Source organism: Rhipicephalus microplus, chromosome 3, assembly GCF_043290135.1.
Source record: "Rhipicephalus microplus isolate Deutch F79 chromosome 3, USDA_Rmic, whole genome shotgun sequence".
Taxonomy (NCBI): Eukaryota; Metazoa; Arthropoda; class Arachnida; order Ixodida; family Ixodidae; genus Rhipicephalus; species Rhipicephalus microplus.
In genome coordinates this window covers 239,730,825-239,758,491 of record NC_134702.1, presented here as the reverse complement: position 1 = coordinate 239,758,491, position 27,667 = coordinate 239,730,825, and the positions used below count along the sequence as shown (strand labels likewise).

The window sequence follows — 27,667 nt, the reverse complement described above, 5'->3', positions numbered from 1 at the left end:
AAAAATTAGGGACATTCGTGGTGTGCGAGCTACTAATTTTAACTCACCTCACACTCAAAAAGCTATGATACGTCATTACGTATACCTAATACAAGGCAATCATTACTATTGTAACAGGAAATAGTATAAATGTGTGTGTCACATGAGTACATTTTAGGTACTCTTGCAATTTCATCGGCTCAGTGACGAATAATATAGTTATTTACGTAAACGTAAATATTTGGCAATCTCGTACCTTCTAAAAGGCTTACTTGACGCGAGCTGGTCACCGTAAAAAGTAGCATATCTAAATAACCCCACACGTAGAATGCAACACCTCATAACCACTGCACAAAGTATCGTAATTCTAGGTGAACTTTACCCGACGAGGTGGTGTCGGGTTCATATATTTTTTTATGCTTGCTGCAGCCATATTCAGAAAATACTGATGTCTGGGCTTGCCCGCAGTGGACGTCAAGCAGGATTGAAGCACTCAGCCCCCAAAGCCTACTAATAAAGGTGTATTAAATAAACGAACACACACATAAGATTACTCCTCTCTGTGGGGAAAGAGGCCACACTTTTTTACTTGTTACCTCTCTATCGTTTAGGCATGATGACACCACCTCTGTGCATTAAATTTTGAAACGTTCGAAACCCCGATAGAAACACTTCACTCTGTTCATGCTACAAGAATCTGGTTTGAAATTCCCCACCAATCCATGTCTCTAAGCTACTCTTACAATGTTCACGCATAGATTTAACCTTCACCAATAATATGTAAAAAGTCGTAACCGAAATAAACTTCACACAGTAGCTGCAATTATCACTTACAATACGAAATGATGAAAATAAATGCTTCTCTTCACCATCGCTGAATGAAATGACTCCTGAACCTTTTGTTAATGTTGTTTCAAGAAAGCATTATTTACGCTTCTGCACAATGAAGACTATCGATGTCACGAAGCAGTACGAATGGCACGGCTGCTTACGTCTACAAGAATGAAATAAGTCTCTAGTGGCTACACGACGCGCATTTTAAGTAAGACGTAAACTTTTACGTAACTTCCCGCTTTTTTTTTTTGCAAGCGATATCCCACCTTTGACTTCCCATGTGGCCTCTCAAGCTTGGGACTCTTCGGTACCACATCGGCCAGAGTGCGGTCAACCGGTTTTGATGTCGCTTCGTCATGCTGCAATATCCGAAACCGTTGCAAAACAAACATAATTAGGCTGTGGGCAGCGCAACACGTTCTGATTCAGTTCCGAAATAAGACACACTGCCAATGAAACGTTCATACAGACTACAACAAAACCTTGTCCACCATTAAAGCATATGCAACACATGCATGCTAGCGATGAGAGAGCTTTTCCATGCGTTTGCCCTCTGCTCATGTTTTGGCTTGACTTGCGTTTAGGCACGGTGTAAGAATAAGTTAGATGCTGACTAACGTTGGTGCTGACACTCGCCGCTCCCCGTAAGGACAGGGCGCGGGCAGATTGTGTTCGCCAATGACCTTCAGCTACGAGTAGTTTCCGTCACGAGAGAAGGGGGGGAGGGGGGGTAGAGTGATTCTTAAGTGAAAGGAAGAAAAGAAAAGTGAGCTCCGTAACTGTCTCTCAGGTGGAGGACACCGCAACAGTGGCTCTCGGGGGATGGGGGTAAGGGAGGGGTTAAAAGGACAGGACTAAAAGGTACAGAGATAGAGAAAGCGGAAGGAGAGAGTGAGGGGCAGAGAGAGCCACATACGGAAGTAAGGAGGAGATAGGAAAGATGGACACGGTCGCAGGAGTCAGAGGACGGGGCACCACTCGGTGAGAGCTCCTGTCGGCGTCAGGTGATGGCCAGTTGGCCAGAGCTGCGCTGTCGTCGAAGATCGCAGGGACACAACTGGTCGGCACGAAATGCAGCAAGCGAGTCGTCACGAGAGTTGAAATAGCGCGACTGTATGGGGCGCCAGGTATTAGCGCAGGGCTTATTCCGAAATTCGCGCGCGAAAAAACATCTTCCTGAAAGCTTTGTGTGCAAAAATGGAGCATGGGAGTTTGTGATTTAGAAACACGTTGCCCTGTGCTTGTGAGCCCATCCAGTGGATTCGGAATCAGCTCGCACAGAATATGACAAGTGAAGATCATTGGGGGTGGCCGTCGTCACGCAGGGGAGCAAAACAGACGGAGAATTATTATGATGATGATTTTCTTAATTCACACTTATTCATTCATTATATTTATTCATGCTGCGGCCCCTCATGTGTTATGGCTGTAGTGGCGATAACGTCACATGTCAAACGCTGATTTGATTTATATGTGGGGTTTAACGTCCAAAAACCAGCATATGATTATGCGAGACGCCGTAGTTGAGGGCTCCGGAAATTTCGACCACCTTGGGTTCTTTAACGTGCACCCAAATCTGATCAGATGTCAAACGCAGACAACGAATTAGTCAACGGTAAGGCGCGAACAAACCCAGATAAAGCCTTCTAAAGATGAACTGTTGCAAAAAAGTACCTATGCTTGTACAAATCAGTTCTAGATTTCAGCGCCAAAGAATAAGAATATGCGACCTACGAGTAGAAATAGGTTAAATTTAAAGTACTGATTCAAGTAGCACAATGTGGGGACTCGATCAAGGCATGCATTAGCTTTAGGTTTTGGTTGTGGCTACGAGTTGCCAGAAGGGTGAGACATTGGAAAAGGCTGAGAAATGTCTATCGTATCCATGGTAGCTAAAACAAAGAGCTTCTCTTTTAACGGGCTCAGTCGTGTTAATAACGTTTTAATGAAATGTATTGCAAACAATAAACGCATAACTCACCCTCCACTGCTACACTCCCCTCCTATTTCATCTCACAACGTAAACCTGGAAAAAGACACTAAAACGTGCACAAAAGAGAAAAAGTTCTGAGAGGCGGAAAAAGAGACTGTGACACAGAACCACGTCCGTGCCACTGTATCTTATTCGGACTCTCTCTTTTTTTTTCTCGATGATTCAGTGTCCTCGTAGGGTTAAGAGTGTACAGCATTGAGCACTGTTATGGTGAACATGTTAGCGCGTGCCCCGCCGTGGTGGTCTAGTGGCTAAGGTACTCGGCTGCTGACCCGCAGGGTGCGGGTTCGAATTCCGGCTGCGGCGGATGCATTTCCGATGGAGGCAGAAATGTTGTAGGCCCGTGTGCTCAGATTTGGGCGCACGTTAAAGAACCCCAGGTGGTCTAAATTTCCGGAGCCCTCCACTACGGCGTCTCTCATAATCATATAGTGGTTTTGGGACGTTAAACCCACATATCAATCAACATGCTAGCGCGTGGCGCACAGCATAACCAGCACCGCGTAACACCCATCATTGGAAACATTGTACATGCGCAGCATGGGCTCGGTGATATACACTCTTTTCACCACTCCCACCATTCATACGCATGTTCGTTGTCTGCTAGCCACATTTTTGTAGGCTAAGCTAGCGGGCCATGCATTCCAAGGTCCATCTCGATTTCAGTTTTGCCCGTGAATTCTAAAATGAGTACAAAACACTTTACATTTGCACTATTTATTCAAGAGAATTGGCAAGAAGGAAATAACCTTAAAAGCAGCATGCACCAGCTTAACAGACAAAATGCATCTAGCATACGATGAACAGGCGTATACGTGACGTGGTGCGTGTGGTGGAAAGTGTGTATCACCAAGCGCAAGCTGCGCATGCGCAGTGTTTCTGACGATGGGTATTACGCGCCGCTCGTAGTTCTGCGCGCCACGTGCTCGCGTGCTCACAATAAAGTGCTCACCAATGTAGAAACGTGCCCAACAAGCAACACTCCCGAGTATGTACCCAAACGAAGACTGTGCTCTTGCGAACGTGAAATTTTTGTCGACAGACATTACTGCTCCGGCCAATGTGAAAATGATGAAAAGCAGAGTATTTAATCATCTAAACCAATCGCTACTACTAAAAGCTTAAAGTACGCCTAACCACGAACTACCAAGCTGTGAAATGGGCCTACCTCGGTCTCCGTTTTCGCATCGCAGGGATACTGTGTGTGTGACATGGGTCGCCTGCTGGAAATGGCCCTGGCACCGCCTGCCTCGGTGCAGTCGCGGCAACCCTGCTTGTCTTCAAGAGGTGCGCTCCAGGGCGGCTAACGGTGCCCAAGCGTCAGGTACTGGCGTGCTATTATTTCGAGCACGCTCGAGCAGCACTGCTCTCGAACGATCAGCCGCGGCCTGTCTTCGTCTTCTTCCTCAATCTGAACGCAACACGGGCAGTGTCTTGTCTTGTCTTGTCGCCTTGGATATCTTGGCTCATACCCACATGGGGAATTGGCCACTTTGTACCTCATAATAGATAATTTTTTACAACGCTTGCTAAAAAAGGAACAGAAATTAGATAGGAACAATAATAATGTTCCTTTTAAAAAACGTGAAAAGTGCAGAAGAATGCGATAAACCAGAATATATAAAACAAATTAACAAGAATGAGAAAGGGGGACAAAGAATTGGATATATCTGGCAGTAACACTAGCAGCGTATCCTTTTGGTTGCCTGGATGAATTTATGTAGCGCTGACAGAATAGCACTGCGGCCCACACCCAACTGACTGGCTCCAAACGATAATAGGGTGGATGTATTGACTGGCAATCCGAGCATACCAATCGGTCTTTCAAGAATTATTCGTCGCAGAGAGGCAAAGCGGCGGCATGTTAGAAGAAAGTGATCTATTGTTTCTGGTTCATTGCAAGCTGCACATAGGTTAGTTATTGAAAATCCTGATTTGTTGAGATAAACATCTAGCCAAGAAACTCTACAGCGAAAGCTTGTGAAGGTCACCTCACATTGACGGAAAAGGCATTTTGCGGTTTTCCATGAGAATTGCAAGCGCCGAACTTCAGATTGTAGGAGAGACGTTACGTTGATTTTTAAGATTAACAGTCGTTTGAATCTTTCGGCAGTAATAAAAGCGAACTTAGGGGCTACTAGCACCACCGGGAAATTTAAAGATGCTGAAGCGCGCGAATCAGCAATTTCATTTAGTTCAATTCCAGCATGCCCGGGGACCCAAATAAACCGAACTTCTGATAGGCTATGCGGTACGAGAAACCAAAATATCCTGAGAAGAGGAGACTGCTTTGCGGACGTCAGATGTGTACAAACAGACAAAGCATCCGAAACAATAATAGCTTTTGATTGCAGATAATTTAGTTTTCGAAGAGCCAATGTAATAGCCAAGAATTCTGCGAGATAATTGGTGTGAAGTCAAACAATCGGAGTGCAAAAGACCAATTAAGCTGATGTGAAAAAGTACCTACTCCAGCCTTCTGAAGATTTTGCGTTGCATCCGTCGAAATTACTACGTATTTAGGAAAATGACTGAGATGGCCTTGAAGGAGGCCCTCCAGAACATGCTTTGGAAGTAACTTCTCATTTTTCGGAAAAATATTATTGAAAATTAAGTCAGCTGGCACCAAGCATTGGGTTTGGGGAGTTAAATGCTGGAGGGAAACGTGAAGATTTGATAACAGAGACTCGACGAAAATGACTCGGGGCCTTTGATAACGAAACCACGGGCGCTGAAAGAAAGAAACTGTATGTTTGATGAAAACTGTCTCTGAACAGAAGAGGGGCGCATCGTAAAGTTTTAAAGATGTTTGCACAGTAAACTGTCGAAATCTAGCATCAAGTGGAATGATTCTAGCTTCCAAATAAAGCACGCTATTCGCGACACACCTAGGTAGCCCGAGACACAGCCGCAGAGCTTGCCTTTCTAGCAATATAAGAGGTCTTAATTTGTACTCAGCACTTCTGGAAAACAGAACGCAACCAAGCTCCAGAATTGGGCGTACGTAAAATTTGTATATCATAAGTACCGTATTCCTGCGCATCCCTGAATTCTTATTGCAAAACCGGCGTAGAATCCTAGGGCACTTTCTGCTTTACGGGTGTTTGATTCTATTTGTTGCTGCCAATTTGAATTGTCCACGTAAACAATGCCAAGATATTTTAGTGCTGTTACTTGTGGAATAGGATCATTTCGATAATGCAGTGAAATGAATACGGGAACGGATAGAGGGAATACACGCAGAGCACATTTGCTAACATTAAGTGAAAAAGACAGCCCGCCAAGCGATACCTCAAGCTTACTCAAATATGACTGTAAGATTTGATACAAACTATTGATACCTCGGGATGACGAGAAAAAAGCAATATCATCGGCGTAGACGTAAAGAGGAACATTTTTATGAACGGGAATGCATGATAATAATATAATTAATAAAAGAGGTGACAGGACTGATCCTTGCGGAAGACCTGTTGTTTGCTTATATGAGGCAGAAGTAATTCCCTCGTGGCAACAAAAGAATTGTCTTTGAAACAGAAACTCCTGAACCCAAGATATAATGTACTTGGGCACCTCACAGTCCACTAATCTTGAAATGAATGTCCTGTGTTCCACAATATCGTAGGCTTTTGCGATATCTAGCGTGACTAATGCAGAAAACTCACCAGATACTTTTGCAAGGCGAATTCGGCTTTCTAAATCAACATGAGCCGACCATATAGAGCACCCCTGTCTAAATTCTACTTGCCTTGGTGAAAGGATGTCCTGACGAGTGATGAATTCACTGAGCCTTCTATGAAGAATTCTTTCAATTATTTTAACTAGATTTGGAGTAAGCGAAATTTTGCCGAATGTTATCCAGGACATATCTGAGGCTTGGATTTTTTCGCAGCAACACAACTTTAGCAATTTTTCATGCGCTTGGAATCCATGTGTGTTGTAAGGAGCAGTTAACAATATTCAAAAGGTCATCGGAATAGGAATGAAATATCAATTTATTCATAGATTTTGTAATCTGATCTGGACCGGGAGCCGCTTGCTTTACAGTCAGTATGACATTTGCCAGTTCCACCATAGTGATTTCTCGAAAGTCCGATGTTGCGCTTTTGAATGTCACAGGTCTCAAGCATGACGAAGCGAAACGCGCTTCAAGTCCTTTCGAGATGCCCTCTAACAAATCTGTTGTCTCTTTAGGAGACAGCACTACTGAATGCGAATATGCTGGTACCTGCGTCAATTTTTCGTTCCGTAGAAACCTGTACAGGGCCGATCTTTTATCAGGTTTTGATAAACGCGAATGTAAGTCAGAATCGTGTTTATCTTTAGCTATAGCAACTGTACGTTTAAACAGCGCTGCGTGGAATTTATAGTCAACCCTATTTTTCGCAGTATGGTTGTGGCGTAAACGTTTCCAAGCAGCCTTACGTCGCCTATACGCAAGCGTACAATCTTCATTCCACCAAGCTGAATTTGATGGTGTGTTGCCGTACTTAACAGAAAACTCTGCCGGCTGGACAGAGTCACTTAGACACGCTACTACTGAAGCAGCTCGTTGCTGTCCGACGCGTCCTCTCAATGACGAGAGCGCGGAGTTCAAAACAGTTTTATAAATTTTATAGTTGGTGAACCCTTGTTGCCGGATAGCAGAGGTAAGTTGTGGTAGCAATATTTCATAAGTAATCGGTACATGATCACTGCTCGTCTCATCATCAAACGTTTCCCACGATGAAATCATAAACTGGCCACACAAAAATGTTAGATCTATTGTTGATGAGCTTATCCCGCGTACGAAGGTAACTTGTCCAGAGTTGTGACAGCGAAATTATTATCCTGCAACCAATTCCACAATCTTTTGCCACAGCCAACTGTTTTAGACCCCCAAGAAGTGTGATGCGAGTTAAAATCCCCAGCCAATAAAATTGAATTTGACGAATAATTCTTGATAACACAATCTATGTGATCTGTGCGTCTTACTCCATTCGGAAAGTACGCATTAATCGCTGTAATCCTGTTGGAGTCAGGTAACAAACCATTTATTCCTAACAATTCACAATTCGGACAATAATGTTCAAAAGTTACAGTAACATGAAGACACACTTTGGAAGATATTAGGGCCAATGATCCGGTCTAAAATTTCGACAATATTTCAGAGTAAATGTTTGGTTTACTGAAAGCCAAGACTCTTGAAGTAAAATTATATTAGGATTTGTTCGCTGAATGAGATAAATAGGATCTGTGTAAGCGCAAGATACGGAACGACGATTCCGCCGGAGAACTTTTACAGGCGCTATGATGGACTTAATATAGTTGACTCGACTGCAGAACGCAAAACGTCCTGCTCGTTGTTGGTATTAGTAATAACTTTTTTGATTTCGACATTGGCAAACTGGTTGGAGACAATGGAGCATTGCGTCGTTTATGAATGATATTACCAAGTCTCATGTCACCAAACGACCCACTGGGCCCCACTGGGGTCGGCGACGGAGCGCTTACGAACGTTTCTGGGGTAACATCTTCTTGACGCCGATTATTTTGTTTATTATCGAGATGCTCAGCTTCACTCTGGACCGTGACAGTGTGTGTAGCGAAGGAAGGAATAAGGCTGTTTAACCTGGCGGCGAGCATCTCGGTCAGACTTTCAGCAAAGGTGTTGAAAAGCCATTCCATAATCATCGGCATAGCCTTATCTATCGCTGCCGACACTGCGGAAGTGACGGTCGCTTCAATTGACCCACACTGGCGTGACGTAGCAGCAGCGTACCCCACTTCGCGCTTTTTAATGAAGGATGTTGATTGATTGATTGATTTGTGGGGTTTAACGTCCCAAAACCACCATATGATTATGAGAGACGCCGTAGTGGAGGGCTCCGGAAATTTTGACCACCTGGGGTTCTTTAACGTGCACCCAAAGCTGAGCACACGGGCCTCGACATTTCCGCCTCCATCGGAAATGCAGCCGCCGCAGCCGGGATTTGAACCCGCGACCTGAATGAAGGATGTTGCCTCAGACGAAGAACAACGGCGTTTCTCCATTATATTTAGAATTTGTGTTTCACGTTCTCGAGCTGGGCAGCTATTGTCCGTGGCTGTGTGTGCTCCATCACATACGCAACACCTGCAGCTGTCTACCTCACAATTTGATGCGGCATGTGCCCCACCGCAATTCGCACATCTCAATCAGGACCTGCAAGCATTAGCGCTATGTCCAAATCGCCAGCAGTTACGGCATTGCAGTGGGTGAGGTGTCAATGCCTCTACACGGAATAGATAAGGGCAGGCCTTCAGCTCAGAGGGTCGTGTGAGACCAGCAAAGGTAACGAGTACGCTTTCAGTAGGGACTCGCGTATCACCTACAGGTCTGGTGCATCTGTAGACAGATATCACGCCAGCCAGAGAGACCATCTTTAGGAATGCTTCAGGACTAATGTTAGTTGGAACACCACGAACAATGCCCTTCACGCAAGCAAGATGAGGGGGGATAAAAGCGCGAGCAGCAATGAACGCGAATCTCGTGGCGGCCAGTAATTCTGTTAAGCATTGAATATTTGAAGACCTGCATAGTATGCCCGTCTTGCCGAAACGCCTCACCTCCGAGATGTCCAGAAAATGACCGCTTATGTTGCGAAGTGCTTCTTGAAACACCTCCGTTTCACTCAACCGAATGGCTCCACCATCAGTGGGCACAAGCGCGACAGGCAAACTGCTTACGCCGTTCTTGAGGAAATACTCCAGTGGTACCGATTCAGCAGGGCGACTGGCCGACCAGGGCGAGCCCTGGCCGGAACCGGAGACCTGCATTAATGGCTCCTGAAAAAAATCAGCAAAAAGAAATTCTACCCCTAATGAAGGACCAAAGGTGATGAGTGTGGCCAATCCCCTCTCACAGGACGTGAAATCGAAAGCGCCAGCTACTGCAGGAACGGTCGACTGTCGGCGCTACGTCATCATCATCTCCTGTTCGCTCTCCTGCTGCTTCGAACGAACGTGCTGTTCCTCGCGAACGTACTGTTCCTCGCGCAGTGCCAGAGCGAGATTAATGTTGTTGTTTTCCTCTGGACAAGGCACATACCACTTGAAAGGGATTTTCCGAGTAGGAAGTGAATTTTTTCGATAGTTTTGGCATTGTTCACTTCATAAGAGTGGTAGGCATATAATTATTTTTATCAAGTGCTAATTTCCAGTTTCAAAATATGTAATTCACTCACAATGGAACAACAGAACTGTTTAAGCGAACTGCCCGCTTAGTGATTCTACTCTCACTCGTTAGTCCAAGAACGTTCCAGAACAAATATTCAGGACGGAGCAGTAGGAGACGTCCCATGCCAGGGAGGAAAAGGAGGCCCAAGTGGTGCTCCTGGACCAGGGGCCAGTAATGGATTCATAGCCGGGGGGCGTCGTAGGTGAGATCGCCCCCCCCCCCTCACCAAATCTTTGTCAGCATTCCTGCCCCTCAATTTAGTGCTTGTCGTCCCCCTCCGATCAACAATTAAGACTAATGACTGGAACAACTGTGAACACCCATTAGCAGTATTTATGCTAAGGAGGGGTCCTTCTGCTAGTTAAAAAAAGTCATGACCATGCCCCTCTTTGGTGTTACTTCAGACGAACGCCCGCCCCTAAAATGAGTGGCTATATTCGCCCCTGCCAGGGGCCCCGCCCACCTGCTCTTTTTATAAACATTTACGTAAAATAAGTATACATATGTAACCACCTTTACGTAGCATTAATGAAGCTAGGCTTCTTCAGAAGGCAGAGCACCGAACTGCATCATTACTTTTACAGAATAACTGACGCATATATTTTTAGGAAGGAACTCAAGGCTACCATTACCACTTATGCATAGGCACAGAATGAATCTATGTATGACAAAAATTGCCAGCAAGTACTGTGAATTTATAGCTAAGAGAGTCAGTAAAAATTAGAAAAATGAAAGGTTAACTCTAATTCTACAATATATGTTTGAGCACTTTTGAAGGTGTCTGAAAATAGTCCGTTGTTCTGTAGTAAACATGACACATCCATGACGTGAAGGAAAGTGCATCCAAAAATATAAAACAAGGGCATGAAAACTGACTCGCGAAGAAAAAAAATTCGGAAGACTAATTCAGAAATCTAGTACAAAAGATAGTGTGTTGTTATTCCAAGCGAAAGTTGGCTGTGTAAGCATGAGAATATTGTTTGGATACTGCTGCTGGCACTCAAGCGTTGTCCTAACACGAATGACAGTTTCGTGTATATACTAAGAGGGAAAAAGCTAAGCTCTAAAAAAACATAAGGGTGAAAACTGCCGTGGTTATGAAGGCGAAACCATTATTAGTCTCACCAAAGCAAAAATATGGACGATGGTGAGCACCGTCCCGCGGCATTAGGGAAGAGTGATACAAAGCATCTACTTCGCATGATGACGTGACCATATGCCATCATCATGGCGTCACAGGTCGTAAAAATTTGCGGAGTCCTTAGGGCGCCGAAAATTTTGGCGTGACGTCATGTGACTCGAATCAACTGGAGACCAGTGACCTCAAGATACAGCGCTTGATCGTTGCGTGTGAAGCCACGGCCATGGTGTGCCTGCTCACTTACACATGTGGAGCGAAGACAAGGACAAGAATATGGCGGCTCTCGCCTTCCAGTCCTCTTAGGTGAGTGCAAAAAGAGCACAGTGTGATTTTTGTTCTTTTTTTGCACACAACAGTGTTCAAGAGCTCGTTTCGCAAAATTTCCGGTGTCAGCGTTGTGACTTATGAACGAAAAATTATCAACTTGCGCAAATAAACATGATTAAAAATTTCAGGCCCAATGGAGGATCGAACCCCGGCCATCTGCTTGGCAAGCAGGTGTTCATAGTGTACGAACAAAAGCGTCCTGTATACATGCATGACAATCCTTTATGTACTGTTTTTGATCGGTTTTTGAAATTAGCTTTTTTTCTTTTACCTTAAATATAGTCGACCATTTTATTTTCCTAACAGATTTGTTTTGCCACGTCCCATTTTCCAAGTTTTGTTTTCGTCCCAAAACACTACCCAATTCTCAGCGCAAACCACGCCTGCAGTTTTCGAGAAGCTTCCGGACTGTAGTAGATCATTTCGATAAGATCACACCTACTCTGCGAACTGTACAGATTATTCTGGAACCTACGCCACCGCCAGCGATAACGCTAGAACATTCGACGGCAAGAGTATAAACGCCGACACGCTTCGCCGCTTGTCAGTAGTTGATCGACGGCCGACGCTCCGTTCACTGCTATCTGTACAAGACTGCTACTGTAATCGAATTTTTCATTTACCGGGCACAGGTTCGCCCAAATAAACAGTTAAATCCTAACATAAAGTCTCCTGTCTTCGGCCTCGTCACGACCCCGTGACATATGGTGGAGGTGCTGGGTATCGACCCCAGTACCTCTCGATGATGTCACGGGGTCGTGACGTGGCCGAAGACAGCAGACTTTATGTTGGGATTTAACCTACATAGATCAATTATCCTACAGACTTCGTAGTCCTACAGCGTTGCTCGAGAGATGTCATCCTTGGCATGGACTTCTTATGCCTCCATGGTGCTGTCATCCACCTAAAAACAAAGTCTATAACGTTATCCACAGAAGAAGCACTACCGCCACACACGCCGTCAGGAAACCATGCCTTGAATGTGCTGGAAGAACAAGTCACCATTCCGCCTCGCTCAAGCGTCATTATTTCAGTCGGCGCTCCTAAATCACCTCACTTGGAAGGTGTCGTTGAAGGCAGTCAGCATCTGTTGGTCACCCGAAATATTTGCGTCGCAAGAGGAACTGCAGAGCTGCGGGGAGGCAAAGCAACGGTTATGCTCACGAATTTCAGCAATGAGTACAAACATTTGAACAAAGGAACAACGGTCGCATACATCGGAGAAATTGTAGAAGCCACCAGTGATTTCGCCCTTTCCGATTCTGCGGAACCTGCTCAGAGGAACCAAGCCCCTCCCATAGCTTTCGATGTCAATCCCAGACTTCTGAACCATAAGCAAGAACAGCTCAAGGCCCTGCTCCTGCAATACGAAGATTGCCTTTCGTCGTCATCAAAAATTCGGCAGACCCCAGTCACGAAACATCGCATCATAACCGAAGAAAATGCCAGACCACTCCGTCAGAGTCCATACAGGGTTTCGACGTCAGATTGTGAGGCCATGAAGAGACAAGTTGACGAAATGCTGCGGGATGACATTATCCAGCCGTCCAAGAAACCATGGGCATCCCCCGTGGTGTTAGTGAAGAAAAAGGATGGGACCCTACGTTTCTGCGTCATTATCGCTGCCTGAACAAAATCACAAGGAAGGACGTGTATCCTCTTCCATGAATAGACAACGCACTTGATCGGCTCCATAACGCCAAGTACTTTTCGTCAATGGACCTCAAGACTGGCTATTGGCAAATCGAAGTCGACGAAAGAGACCGAGAGAAGACGGTGTTTATAACACCGGACGGCCTCTTCGAGTTTAAGGTGATGCCCTTCGGCCTTTGCTCAGCGCCTGCAACTTTTCAACGCGTTATGGATACAGTACTGGCAGGATTGAAGTGGCAGACTTGCCTTGTGTACTTGGACGACGTCGTCGTGTTTTTCTCGAGTTTCGACGAGCATCTTCGGCGCCTTGAAGCTGTACTTAAAGCCATCAAGACGTCCGGACTCACACTGAAGCCAGAAAAGTGCAGATTGCGTACGAGGAGCTCTTGTTTCTGGAGCACGTTATTAGCAAGTCTGGAGTTGATCCCGGTCCACGGAAAACAGCCGCCATCGCCGACTTTCCGCCGCCCACTGACAAGAAGGCGGTGCGCCGATTTCTGGGCCTGTGCGCCTATTATAGATGGTTTGTGAAAAACTTCGCCCGCATCGCCGATCCTCTCACTAACCTTACCAAGGCCGACATGGAGTTCAAGTGGGAAACGCCGCAGGAACACGCTTTCCGGGAGCTTAAACATCGCCTCCAGACGCCTCCGTTACTTGCCCATTTCGATCAATTCGCCGAGACAGAAATACACACTGACGAAAGCAACGTAGGTCTTGGCGCCATTCTTGTGCAGAGGGCTGACGGACTTGAACGGGTTATTAGTTACGTCAGCCGATCGCTATCCAAAGCAGAAGCCAATTATTCCACAACAGAAAAGGAGTGCCTCGCCATCATCTAGGCTACGTCGAAATTTCGCCCCTACCTCTACGGCACGCCCTTCAAAGTTGTGAGCGGCCACCACGCCTTGTGTTGGCTAGCCACCTTGAAGGACCATTCAGGTCGCCTCGCACGATGAAGCCTGAGACTTCAAGAATATGACATTACTGTCATTTACAAGTCCCGCAAGAAACACTCCGACGCCGACTGTCTCTCTCGTGCGCCTGTCGACCAACCACCACCCGACGACCCGGATGACGACTACTTCTTTGGAACGATAACTACCGACGACTTCACTTAACGACAGCGGGCCGACTCGGTACTTAAGGCCTTTATAGAATACCTCGAAGGCAGTACCGCCAAAGTCCCAAGGAATTCAAGCGCGCGCTTGCGTCGTTCTTCCTGCGAAACGTTCTTCTCCAAAAGAAAAACTTTTCACCGCTTCGAGCCAAGTACCTCCTTGTGGTGCCTTCAGCTCTGCGACCAGAACTCCTGCAGGCCCTGCACGACGATCTGAGAGCAGGGCGCCTCGGTGTTTCTCGCACACTCGCGAGGATACAAGAAAGGTACTATTGGCCACGTCTTACCACCGACGTCACTCGTTATGTGAGGACATGTCGGGACTGTCATCGACGCAAGACACCACCGACAAGGCCGGCGGGACTTCTGCAGCCAAATGAACCACCTCGCCAACTTTTGCAGCAGATTGGTATGGACCTACTGGGGCCGTTCCCGACGTCGGCTTTCGGAAACAAATGGATCGTCGTAACTACCGACTACCGCACCTGCTACGCCGAGACAAAAGCCCTGCCAAAAGGCAGTGCATCCCAGGTATTTATTTATTTATTTATTTATTTATTGCATACTGCCAGCCACCTCTTGGTGGCCAAGGCAGGAGTGATACAAACTTTCATACTTGCAGTCACTTATAACACTATTCTTCACGGCGCAGAAATAAAATCACCACATAACAGGTTTGCGTGGAACATGAATACTCGGGTTACAGGAGCAACACAAGAGCGGTATCAAAAATACAATCCAAATTTTGTTCCTAACACGAAGTGAAAAAACATCATAAAAAGAATTGAAATCTGCACATACGACCAGACAGCTTTTACTACCGACAGGCAGTGGCAGCTGATAAGAATGCGTCGGGCGCTGCGATGCTGGTGACGTCATGAGGTAGTTCATTCCAGTCGGAAATTGTTCGTGGAAAGAAGGAATATCGCCGAGAATTTGTTTTTGTAAGTGGCACCACTATGGTGTTATCATGCTTGTTCCGAGTTTTCCGCGATGTATTGTACTGCATGTAAGTGTTAAAGGCGAGTCATGAGTGTCCGTTGACTATGTTATAAAGGAATTTTAAGCGATGTAGCTTTCTACGCGACTCCAATGTGGGAAGGGCGGATCTATTACGGAGTTCAGTGACTGAACAGTGTCTACTATACGCGTGGTAAATAAACCGAAGGGATTTATTTTGGACTCGTTCTAGTAAGTATATTTCAGTTTGTGTGTGTGGATCCCATACAACGTCAGCATATTCCAACAGTGGGCGTACCAATGTAGTGTAAGCAACTAGTTTTGTTTTGCTGGTGCAGTGCCTCATGCGATGCTTTAAGAACCACAATCGCCGCAGCGCTGCTGATGTTATACCTTCAATATGAGTTTTCCAGCTCAAATTAGAAGTGATTGTCAGACCAAGGTATTTGTACTGGTTAACGGTTGTTATAGCAGTGTTGTTTAACATGTAAGTGAATTCCGAGGGATTTTTTTTACGTGTTATGGTCATCTTGACGCACTTTGCTATGTTGAGGCTCATTTTCCAGGAGTTACACCATGCTGTAACAACCGATAAGTATTCATTTAGGGTGGCGTGATCTGTTCTTGATTGAATGGGCAGGTACGCAACGCAGTCGTCCGCGAAAAAACGACACTGCACAGTAGATTCGGATGACATGTCATTTAGATAAACTAAAAATAAAAGTGGTCCTAGGACAGAGCCCTGTGGTACCCCAGAATGCACGAGAGCGGAAGAAGAATTTTTATCTGCTATCCGAACGTATTGGTGTCGGTGGGATAGATAACAATCAAGCCATCGAAGAATTCTTTCGTTGGTTAGGATTCGGCGAATTTTAAACATCAAATGGGAATGGGAAACTCGGTCGAAAGCTTTTTCAAAGTCTAAAAAAATCGCATCTATTTGTCCGCCTTTGTCAAGTGTTTTTAGAAAGTCATCAGTAGTGTGAATTAACTGTGTGGTGGTTGAAAAGCCTTGCCGGAAACCGTGTTGATTTGGGGAAAAAAAATGGTTACTCTCCAGAAATGAACTTAAGTGTTTGAAAAGGAAGTGTTCCATAACCTTGCCGGCTGTACATAACAATGAAATAGGGCGGTAGTTTTTCACGTCATATTTATCACCTGAATTATGAATGGGTACCGATTTACCCTTCTTCCAATCTACTGGAACTTCGCCTTGTAACAGGCTTTCCCTAAATATTAAGCCTAAGTATTTGGAACACCACTCGGCGTACCGATAAAGAAAAGCATTAGGTATTTCATCTGGCCCGGCTGATTTTTTTGTGTCTAGGTGAAGTAGAGCTGACAAGATGCCTTCATCTGTTATAATCAAGTCTGGCAGTTCGAGATTGTTTGCGTGGAAATCAGGAGGGGTGTCACCCGTTCGCAAAAAAACAGAAGAGAAGTAGTCGTTAAATGCTGTTGCTATGCAGCTGGCATCAGTCACGTCCGCGTCCTTGATTTTAATTTTTGTCACTTTCACTTTTTTGTCGGAGAGGTGCATCCAAAATTTTCTTGGATTGGTTGTGAGAAAGTTGTGCATTTTTACGTTGAAGAAATGAAATTTGGAGCTTCTAATCTTGTTGCGCAGTTCGGCGCAGTCAGAGCAGCACTACGTGGTTGTGTTTTTGAGCATGACAGGCGTTTTATCTTGCGTTTTAGATGGAGTATGTCGCGCGTAATCCAAGGACTACGGCCATGTATTTTTTTCACTTTCTCCGGAACGAACGAACTTATACATTTGTGAACGGTTGTCTTAAAGTGCGACCATAGCTGGTTAACGTCACAGCGATTATGAAAATGTTTGTTAGTAATTTTGTCGTACTCCTCCTCTAGGAGGTCCAAAATGCTTTCGTCTGAGGCAGTATCAAAATTGAGGAATCTAGATACTTGGGTGACCGAGAGAGTACACAACATGTTGGTTTTAAATAATACTAGTTCGTGGTCCGATATGCCTGGTACAACTTCAATTGTGTTGTTAAGTAGCTAAGTTCTTTGTCGAAAATATCGTCCTACGTCACGGCGCCCCAGGGGTCCTTATCACCGACAGAGGAACGGCGTTTAATGCTGACCTAACTCAAGCGATCTTGGCCTACAGCCAGACAAACCACCGCCGGACGACAGCGTACCACTCACAGACCAACAGCCTCACCGAGTGGCTAAACAAGACAATCGCCGACATGCTGGCAATGTACGTCGATGTCGAACACAAGACGTGGGACGCCATTCCTCCGTACGTGACCTTCGCATACAACACGGCGGTGCAGGAGACGACGCAGATATCTCCATATAAATTCGTCTACGGAAGGAGCCCGGCAACGACGCTCGATGCCATGTTACCCAACGTCACCGACGAAGAAAACCTCTATGTGAGTGAGTACCTTCAACGCGCCCAAGAAGCCCGACAACTCACGCGTCTCTGTATCAAGAATCAACAGACGACCAACAGCCGCCGTTACAATCTTCGACGACGCTTCGTGGAACACCAGCCCGGTGAGCATGTTTGTGTGTGGACGCCGATACGCCGACGTGGACTAAGTGAAAACCTTCTGCGACGGTACTTCAGACAGTACAGGGTGGTTTGACGTCTCGGCCCCCTTGATTACGTGGTTTTCCCCGATGGCATCACGAACTCTGAACGACGCTAATCGCGACCTGAAGTGGTCCATGTCGCACGCCTCAAGCCGTTTCATGCGCGTTGACAAACTGAAACAGTGTTTTTTTGTATTATAATTGTATCGTAATTTATTCATTGTACTTTCTTCCATTATTATTGTACCTTCATCTTTAGTTAAATATCAGGACGATGCCTTTTTCAGGGGGGGGGCAATGCCACGTCCCATTTCCCAAGTTTTGTTATCGTCCCAAAACATTACACAATTCTCAGTGCAAACCGCGCCTGCAGTTTTCGAGAAGCTTCCGGATTGTAGTAGATCACTTCGATAAGATCATGCCTACTCTGCGAACTGTACAGATTATTCTGGAACCTACGCCACCGCCAGCGATAACGCTAGAACATTCGACGGCAAGAGTTATAAACGCCGACGCGCTTCGCCGCTTATCAGTAGTTGATCGACGGCCGACGCTCCGTTCACTGCTATCTGTGCAAGACTGCTACTGTAATCGAACTTTCCGTTTACCGGGCACAGGTTCGCCCAAATAAACAGTTAAACCCCAACATAAAGTCTCCTGTCTTCGGCCACGTCACGACCCTATGACAGTATATATCACTACTTAATTTACTGTTATATTTCGTCCTGTCCCACTGCTGTGCGCAAGACCAGAGTCCTAGTCAAGCCGCTAAACCGCACCTTTTTTCGCATTCACAGTGCACTGTACTAGGCATAGCGAAAAGAAAACTTGCATTATCTCAGTGATATTGCTTGTTACAAGGGTATAATGCCATCGGGCGTCAGAACATACGATTATCATAGTGACTTCACGGTTTAATGCCGGCCGTCCATTACAAAAGGCACACGCGCTACCGCATGTATTCCCTAAAGACAACGTAATTGGTGCATAGCAAGTTCAAAACAATTTCAAGCGCATGATTGCTCATGGTTTAAAGCATGCTACCCATCACACAGAAGGCAGTCACCCACGAAAGCTTCACTGACCCAAGTCATTTTCAATATTATCGATTTCATTGTAATAATCCTCATTTTAAACTTCTCGACTGTCATCATGGAATAATAAAAATATGCACCAAGTCGTAGTACGCACTAGGTACAGGATGTCGCTGTCGCATTCAACTTCTAAAGGCGGGGCTTAACAGTCCTGCAATTTTTTATCGGCTACAGTGAGTATAGGTTTTCATGGACACGGCGCTTGCCAGCCACCGCCTATTGACTGAAAAGACATTGTTCCCAATGATTCACCTTCGCGAAGCCTATCAATCATTCATGCACCTTTCACTGCTTTATGTTTTAGGCAGTTATTCATGCGTCAAAGGAAAATATATTGCATTTGCCACCTTCATTGCGTAATCTCATAAGAATGTCAGCTTGTGAAGTACTCAAAAGATATATTCATTCTCCTGTTACTTTACATGCCGCCAGACTTTCTCTAGAGCAGTATGTTCAGATGAAAAATTCAAGAACTCGGCGGTACACAAATAACGCAACCGACATGAAATAAAGCCAAGGAAACATAGCGAAGTACAAGTTTGGGGGTTCTTAACAATATAGTGCTAAGATTTTCACTTAAACTGAAAAAGCACTCTGTCTCTTCAAGTCATAGGAAACCTCTGATCATGGCATGAAGGCAAACATGGTAGATCCCTCCACCAAAGAAGTTAGTAAGACACTGAAGTATAATGTGTCGTTACAGAAGTAGTGTAACGTGCATTAATATCAGAGAGCTTGTACGATGTCGATAGGCATTTGACAACTACAGTATGACTAAACGTGAATGCATCCACATTGACGCTTACTCATACATTTATATCCCCAAAACTAACGTCCGTCATACGGTGAGAGCACAACCACAGAAAGCGATGCGACAACCAGAAAAAATGCGACTGATTGAACGCCGAACTTGGTCTAAGGTCACCTACTCACGACATGTTGGAGCTATTGAACACCATTGCCCCACCAGAAGGAAACGCAACGCTCGTCGTGCTTTACCTTTGGCGGGCCACGAATATGCGCAGAGTGAGCGTAACCGGGTAACGCGAAGCTACATCCAGATGAAACAGGTTTGTTCCAGCGGTTCCAGGTCTCTGTCTGGTATGGGTAGATTCTATGAGCGACGCTGACCCTCGTGGGCTCCTGTTAAGGTTGCTACCAAGGAGAGTGTACCTGTGCTATTCGAAACGCGCCAAACGAGAACGACGCTTAGAAACTACGTGTTCGATGAACCGATCAGGGAAGGCACGATTATCATGTATTACTGTACTTTGCCAAATACGCTCTGAGAAGACAATATATAGTAAATAAAAAGGCTTATCTTTTCAATCGTGCAAGGTTTATTTAAACCTGGCACGCTTATTTTAAAGATGTATATTTTAAAGCGACCATGACGCTGTGGATAGCGTGCCCAGCATCTTTTGTCGCAGAAAAGTTACGGATTGGTTGGTACTCGGCTGCTGACCCGCAGGGCGTGGGTTCGAATCCCGGCGGCGGCGGCTGCATTTCCGATGGAGGCGGAAATGTTGTAGGCCCGTGTGCTTAGATTTGGGTGCACGTTAAAGAACCCCAGGTGGTCTAAATTTCCGGAGCCCTCCACTACGGCGTCTCTCATAATCATATAGTGGTTTTGGGACGTTAAACCCCACATATCAATCAAGTTACGGATTGGACTCCTGACGAGGAAATTCTTTTTGGAGCTTCCTCTTTTTGTTGGGGGGGGGGGGAGATCTCTTGTCTCTCGTCGTTGTACCGGTGTGTACTCTAGTGCTCTTCATTTCAAGAGTGCTCACTAGATGGCACGCCTACGCTTAGCCGACGCTCACTCGGCTCTTGGCGCGCGCCCCAGTTTGATGGGACTACGTCTATATAAAACGCTCGCTCGTTTGCTTCCTCTCTTCTTCGCCGGACATGACTCAGTGCGCTTTGATACTGCTACCCACCATGAACATCGAAGTAGCTAAGGGTGGAGCGAAGGCCCCGCAAGGCGGCTGCTGCAAGGGCTCCTCCTGGTCCGCATGTGTGTTTTGTTTTTATTTTATTTTTTCAAGGAGGGGGGCAGGGGCAGCCTCTCTTTAGTTACGTAAGGGCTGGGGTGGTAAATTTGGTCATACATTGAACAAATAGGGGTAGGAGGAGGCACTGCAACGAACTTTAGCGATAATAGTACTAATATTATTAAAATTATTATTAAAAGTAATAATAATAAATTGTTAGAGTTTAACGTTCTAAACCCTTCTCAGCCCCCGATAGGGCAAGTCTTTGTATGGTGCTCTATAGTGTATGTACGGAGAGCTCACGGTTTACCAGATTACGCTCCGGAGCAAGCTCCTTCATCAGCATTCACTTCGTGAATATGGCATCACTGTTGCTTTGTCTTCTGATCGTGCTTAGTTTTGACATCATGTTCGTGGCGGGATTGCGTCACTGAAGTCTTGTTAAACCCCACTATAAAACACTTTCGTGTGACAATATGGCTGAGGGCCATCCTTCTTTTCCCGTTTACTACAGATTTACTTTTCGACAAATTTCTTTCAGTATTGTTTGAAGTTACGAAGCGTGTCAGGCCAAACTTTATGTTCGAAGCTTCTGCGGTATTCATGCAGCATAGATTGAGTTCAAAAAAGCACTGGACTAGAAACTAGACTGTAGGGTACTATACTAAGTGGCTACTGTACATACGCACCACCTCTTCTTGTCCCCATCATCACCCTTCATCCCTCTTTCTTTCACCTTTCCCTTATCCCCTGTGTAGAGTAGCAGGCTAGAGCGAACTAGCTCAGGCCGACCTCTCTGCCTTCTAATAAACTCTCACTCACTCACACACTCCTTTTTCCTTTGTTTGTTTGTTTGTTTGTTTGTTTGTTTGTTTGTTTGTTTGTGTCTCGCCCTATAGCGTTTTCAAGGAAATCATGGCCAGCGGAGTCAAGACGCTTGCTCGATGTGACAGCAAAAGAAATGTATAAAAATGTCAAACTACCTGCGCTGTTTTAAAACGCCACAAATTTTCTCGTTAGAATAACATCTAAAGTGAAACACCAAGCCTGCAATAAGCATCTTTCGGAGTACTTACCGGCAACAGGTTTGGTTGTTCTTCGGCACAGGGCAAGAGGAACTCCGAGAACATGCGTGAAGGTTTGGTGGCTGACGAAGTGACCGGAACATACGGCGATGCAGTGTCGATGGAGTCATCGAAAGTAAGCAAGCTCGATTCCAAAAAGCAGCTGAGGTCGCAGTCCTCCAGATCATCATCGTCATCATCGTGAACATGGCTTGAGCTAAATTTTGCTTCCTACAAAAACAAGAAAGAAATTGCGGATACTACTAACTCAAGTAATACAGTGGGCGATACACGCACGCGTGTTCGTGCATAAGCGTGTGTTGTTAAGCGAAGCTTTGGAAGTTACAGACATTGGCGGTGAAAGCAGCGGCATGATTCGCAAAAGCTCTCGCTCCAGCGAAAATACATAAATGCAGGCGTGCACAAACAGACCCTAGATGGTGCACAGCCACACGCGTGCTTGTGTGCGACGCTTTGCACCAACCGGTGTTCTCCTTATCGTGAATTTGTCAGTGAATAGCAATTTATCGTATTGAAAAGCGAATGCTTTAGGAAGTTCATTCATTATTTCACGTTGTCAAATTTCATTGCTGAATTTTATTGATTCACTGATGGCAATCGTTGTTGCGTATTGCAACAGAAATGTGGCGTTGCTTAGCACGTGAGTGCATGTTTAACTCTAGGATGGGAGGAAGGAAGAAGTTTGGAAAGAGCATTTAGCAGTGCGGTAGAAAAATGAAAAAAAAAAATACAATAACAGTGAGAGTGATACATCGAAATAGTAGCAGGTCAGGCACAAAAACGCGAAGCTTCATTTGACCCCTGTGAATAAATGGAGTCGTAACTTTTAAGAGTTGTACAGAAATCGCAATCACGAAATAAAATCCCGCGTTTTGCTTACCATTTTCGGAACCTATTCAATTACAGTGTTTTAAGTTGGGTAAAAAGTGTTAAATGAAACGTCGCGTGAGACTTCGAGCTTCTGGTTGCTTGAAAATAAGCAATGTAGGTCAAAAGTTGCGATCTTACTTGACAGGCTAGTGAAGCTTCATGAGAAGCAATTCGGATGTTGTGGCTATGCGCACATTTTATAAGAAGCGGGTGGCGCCAACGACTGACGTAGCAAAGCGCGAAACGTAACCACCACTTAATGAAAAAAGTCCCCGACATTGCCTTTCAGTGGCTACCTGGACATTGTCGTATCAGTGCAAATAATTTCGCAGATAACGATGCCCGCACATCACATCAGGAAGGAAACAGAGTTTCAATTCAGATTTCAAGAACAGACGCTGCGAACCAAATTCGTCAACTGCCCTGCAGTCTCACGATGACGTAGCAGAACGTGCCAAACATACTAAATGCCTGACTACATAAATTTAATTATTCACTGCTGCTCTAACCTACACCCGACCTTCATCGACGCGAAGATTGGCTTCCGTTGGCAGTGGCTTCCATAAAATCTTATGCAATGGTAATCAAAGTATCTTACACTGTTGCATGTGATGTTTGAGGCACCGAAAAGAACAACGAACACCTGCTCAAGCATTGTGAATTTTAGCTTCGTAGAGCCATGTCCTCTAACCTGGGCTGTTTAAAAACCTCTTCACTAAGATAAGCAACACGGCCGCACTCAATCTGTTTTATTACTGACTTAGTTGTCTTCACATTGTTCTTTCACAGCACAAACATTTTCTCTTGGGCGAGTTGGTACTTGCTCAAGGGCATAGGATTGTTGCGCAAAACTGGAGCGCGAAGACTAAGGGGTTGAATGTTTAACCCCTCTTATCGGTGCTTTTAGAGTGTTTATTTTGCATCTCTTCTCGACGGAACCATGCCCTCGTTTACCTACAAGGCGGTACGTCATGAAAAACAGCGGAAAGGATGGTATAGGACGCCGATATTTTTTCTAACTGAAGCGATCATAAACAGCTTGGCATGAAACTGTCTAAGAAGAAGCAATAAGAAGCTACAGAAGAATTTTTATTAACGATAAGCGGATGCCCAGAACAAGGGAAAATTCAACAGTCCCTCTATTACTGAACAAACGCTTTTATTTGAACAAACTATTTTTATTTATCTGTTTGATTATTCATTCATTCAAGTATTTTTTTATTTATTTTTTATACTTTCTTCACAAACAAAGGTTTCCCAGACGGTCCAATCATTTCCGGTGTGAACACTGCAATTGAAAGCATTGCACGCTATGTACGATTTTCCGTCTATCAAAAGCGTGGAAGATTTCCGTTATTGGTAATTGATACCAATAGTTTTCTCGGATATATACAAAACTTCACCATTCCGTATAATACAGACATTGTAACTATCAAAATAACTTCGTATTACGCGAACATTTCGCATGCCTATCGTATTTCAGCAGTGCATTAAGCACACGAAGATTGTCGTTTCGAAAAGCCTCAAGATAAAAAAACTCAGATTACTGCTGGATGATATTCTTGAACTCAATGACTTCAATTTCTAAATAAGTATTACGCTCAGGTAAGCGATACTTCAATGGGATGATGATGATATATGGTGTTTTTTGGCGCAAGGGCCATTTGATGGCCAAAGAGCGCCAGTTCATGAGACAGGAATGTGGAACATGGTTGTGATTAGCGGCTGTATAAGGGCCATAAAATTCCTCGCAGTAAAGCGGGTAAAAACATACAATAAAATCATGACCATGCCGTGAAAGGTGTGCGTGGTGTGAATAGGTGACAAAAGTTGGTGATAATGAAAAACGATGGTGGATACGTATGGCATTAGCACAAGTGCCTATCTCATTCATACCCTTGCGTCCAAGGGCCGTGAGGCAAGTGCTTTCTTGCGTAGCCACCGTAGCGAAAACCTCTCAGGAGAGGACGAAATGCCCGGGTACATGATATGAAAATTATGAATTTCTTTTAAAAACGCTAGCAATGATTTATAACTAAAAAGCGGTTCCCTACCGACGAACATTGCAGGGTGTAAAGGTATATGTTGTCGGTAGGATAGTGGGAAGTGTTGTCTTCTTAGAGTGTTTAAATGTTTACATTGAATTAAAACGTGAAGAACTGTTAGTGCTTCACCACATCTGTGGTGAAGCACTAACATGTATGGCATGTATGGCATTAGCACAAGTACCTCACACGTTAGTACCCTTGCGTGCAAGGGCCGTGAGGCAAGTGCTTTCCTGTGTAGCCACCGCAGCAAAAACCTCTCTAGAGAGGTCGTGCTACGGTATGCCCGGGTATATGATATGAAAATTATGAGTTTTCTTTAAAAACGCTAATAATGATTTGTGACTAAAAAGCGGTTCCCTACCGACGAACATTGCAGGGTGTAAAGGTATATGTTGTCGGTAGGATAGTGGGAAGTGTTGTCTTCTTAGAGTGTCTAAATGTTTACATTGAATTAAAACGTGAAGAACTGTTAATGCCTCACCACATCTATCACACAATGGTGGATCACCACCGGACAAAAGATGTGTGTGTGTCGTGTATATGTGTCCTATCCTGAGTCTTGTTAGTGTTACCTCTGTTAGACGTGATTTTGATACTGGTGGCCAATGTTCAAGGTGTGGCTTGATAACGTGTAGTTTGTTTTGTGTGTGTGTATCCCACTTGCTCTGCCAGTAGTCGCTGAGTTTTCGTTTGAGAGACGGCTTAAGATCAAGGGCCGGTATTGATGTCGGTGTAATGGCGGTGCTTTCGTGGGCGGATGCAGCAAGCTGATCCGCCATCACGTTTCCTTGAATCTCACGGTGCCCTGGCAACCAGCGCACTACAACATGTTGTTTGAGTGTGTATAGTGTGCATTAAATGGAGTAAAGTGAGACAAGGACTGGGTTTTTGTGTTTTTTAGGAGTGTGCAGAGCCGTTACTACACTGAGGGAGTCTGTATAAATTACTGCTTTTTGTATTTGTAATTGCTTGATGTGTTTAGCCGCCACAAGTATCGCGTAGGCTTCCGCTGTGAAGATACTTGTGCCTGGATGTAGAGGGCCAGCATCCGAAAAGGATGGGCCGACAGCAGCGTAGGACACAGAGGAGTTAGACTTGGAGGCATCTGTAAAGAACTCAGGACGTGTGTATTTGTGTTGAAGTTCGAGGAAGTATGTTCGGATATGGGCAATAGGCGCATGTTTTGTAACTTTAAGAAAGGACACATCACAGTCTATAGTCTGCCATTGCCACGGTGGCAGATATGCTACAGGAGCCATCAAACTATGTTCAAGTGAGACTCCAGTTTCCTCAGCTAGACTTTTCAGGCGAACTGAGAAGGGCTGCCTCATCGAAGGCCTGTTTTGAAACAGAATGGAGCTCGACAAATCAATAATAGTGGAGTATTAGTAATCAATAATAGTGGAGTAAATGGGAGGTGGGGCTAGTCAAGCTGCTATAGCGCAGCTTTTTTCCTACTTTCCATGCCACAATTGTTTCTTGTTTGTGTAAATCACGGTGTATCGTTGTGGTGAAATAAATTTCAAGTTTCAAGTTTCAAGTATGAGGGGTGCTTCTTATCTGCTTTCACCTTAAGGAAATAAACAAAGGACATGTAAGTTCTCTGCAGATGAAGCGACCACTCATTCGACTCAACATAAAGGCTTTCTACGGGGCTGGTGCGAAAAGCACCCGTAGAAAGCCGGATGCCCAAATGGTGCACAGGGTCCAGCATCTTCAAAGCACTTTGTGTTGTAGACTGATAAACAATGGCCCCATAATCTAAGCGGGTGCGAATGAGGCTTCGATACAGATTCATGAGACATTGCCTGTCACTACCCCACGTAGTACGTGACAACACTTTTAAAACATTCATGGTTTTTAAACATTTTGTTTTTAGATACTTGATGTGCGGTACGCAGGTCAACTTGTTGTCCAAGATTAATCCTAAAAATTTATGCTCCACATTGACAGACAGACGTTGACCGTTCAGTTCAATGTCAGGTTCTGAGTGCATGCCTCTCTTTCGGGAGAACAAGACACACGTGCTTTTTCCTGGGTTCAGCCGGAATCCGTTTTCCTCTGCCCATTTGGAGACCTTGTTTAAACCTAACTGAACCTGTCGCTCACACATTGCTAGGTTGCATGACTTGAAGCCAAGCTGGACGTCATCGACATATGTGGAATAGAACATGTTGCGGGGGATGGACAGGTGCAAGGAATTCATTTTTATAATAAAAAGTGTACAACTAAGTACACCACCTTGCGGTACTCCCGTTTCTTGCACAAATATTTGGGAGAGAGTACTGCCCACACGGACGCGGAATTTCCGATTGGACAAGTAACTCTCGATTATGGAAAGCATTCTACCGCGCACACCCAGGTGAGACAAGTCTTTTAATATCCCAAAACGCCATGTTGTGTCGTAAGCCTTCTCGATATCGAGAAACACTGAAAGGAAGTATTGTTTGTGGACAAAAGCGTCTCGGATCTGTGCCTCGATACGCACCAGATGGTCGGTGGTGGATCTACCCTCCCGAAACCCACACTGAAATATGTCGAGCAGATTGTGTGTTTCAAGGAAATGTAAAAGTCGGCGGTTTATCATTTTTTCAAAAAGTTTACAAACGCAGCTGGTTAGTGCAATGGGCCTATAACTTGAAACTGAGGAAGGGTCCTTGCCCTGTTTCAAAATAGGGATAACAATAGCCTCTTTCCAGGAAGCAGGGATGGTGCCTGAAAGCCAGATAGCATTGTATAGAGAGAGTAAAGTTTTTCGCGTTTCGAGCGGCAAGTTTTTCAACATTTCATATGTGACACGGTC

The 27,667-nt window shown here is 45.0% G+C and overlaps 1 protein-coding gene across 8 annotated transcripts in view; it reads right to left on the bottom strand.

The window, feature by feature from the left end:
- Positions 1-27,667, bottom strand: part of LOC119168997 (serine/threonine-protein kinase haspin homolog) — a 133,872-nt gene that overhangs the window by 62,016 nt on the left and 44,189 nt on the right. For 4 of the 8 annotated variants that reach the window (XM_075890841.1, XM_075890842.1, XM_075890843.1 and 1 more), the window contains exon 2: positions 21,938-22,156. In XM_075890841.1, coding sequence (XP_075746956.1) covers positions 21,938-22,156 — 219 coding nt within the window. Of the gene's footprint in view, positions 1-1,079; positions 1,173-3,974; positions 4,196-21,937; positions 22,157-27,667 lie in introns of those variants that run through there. The other 4 variants (XM_037420162.2, XM_075890839.1, XM_075890840.1 and 1 more) reach the window with 2 other exon arrangements.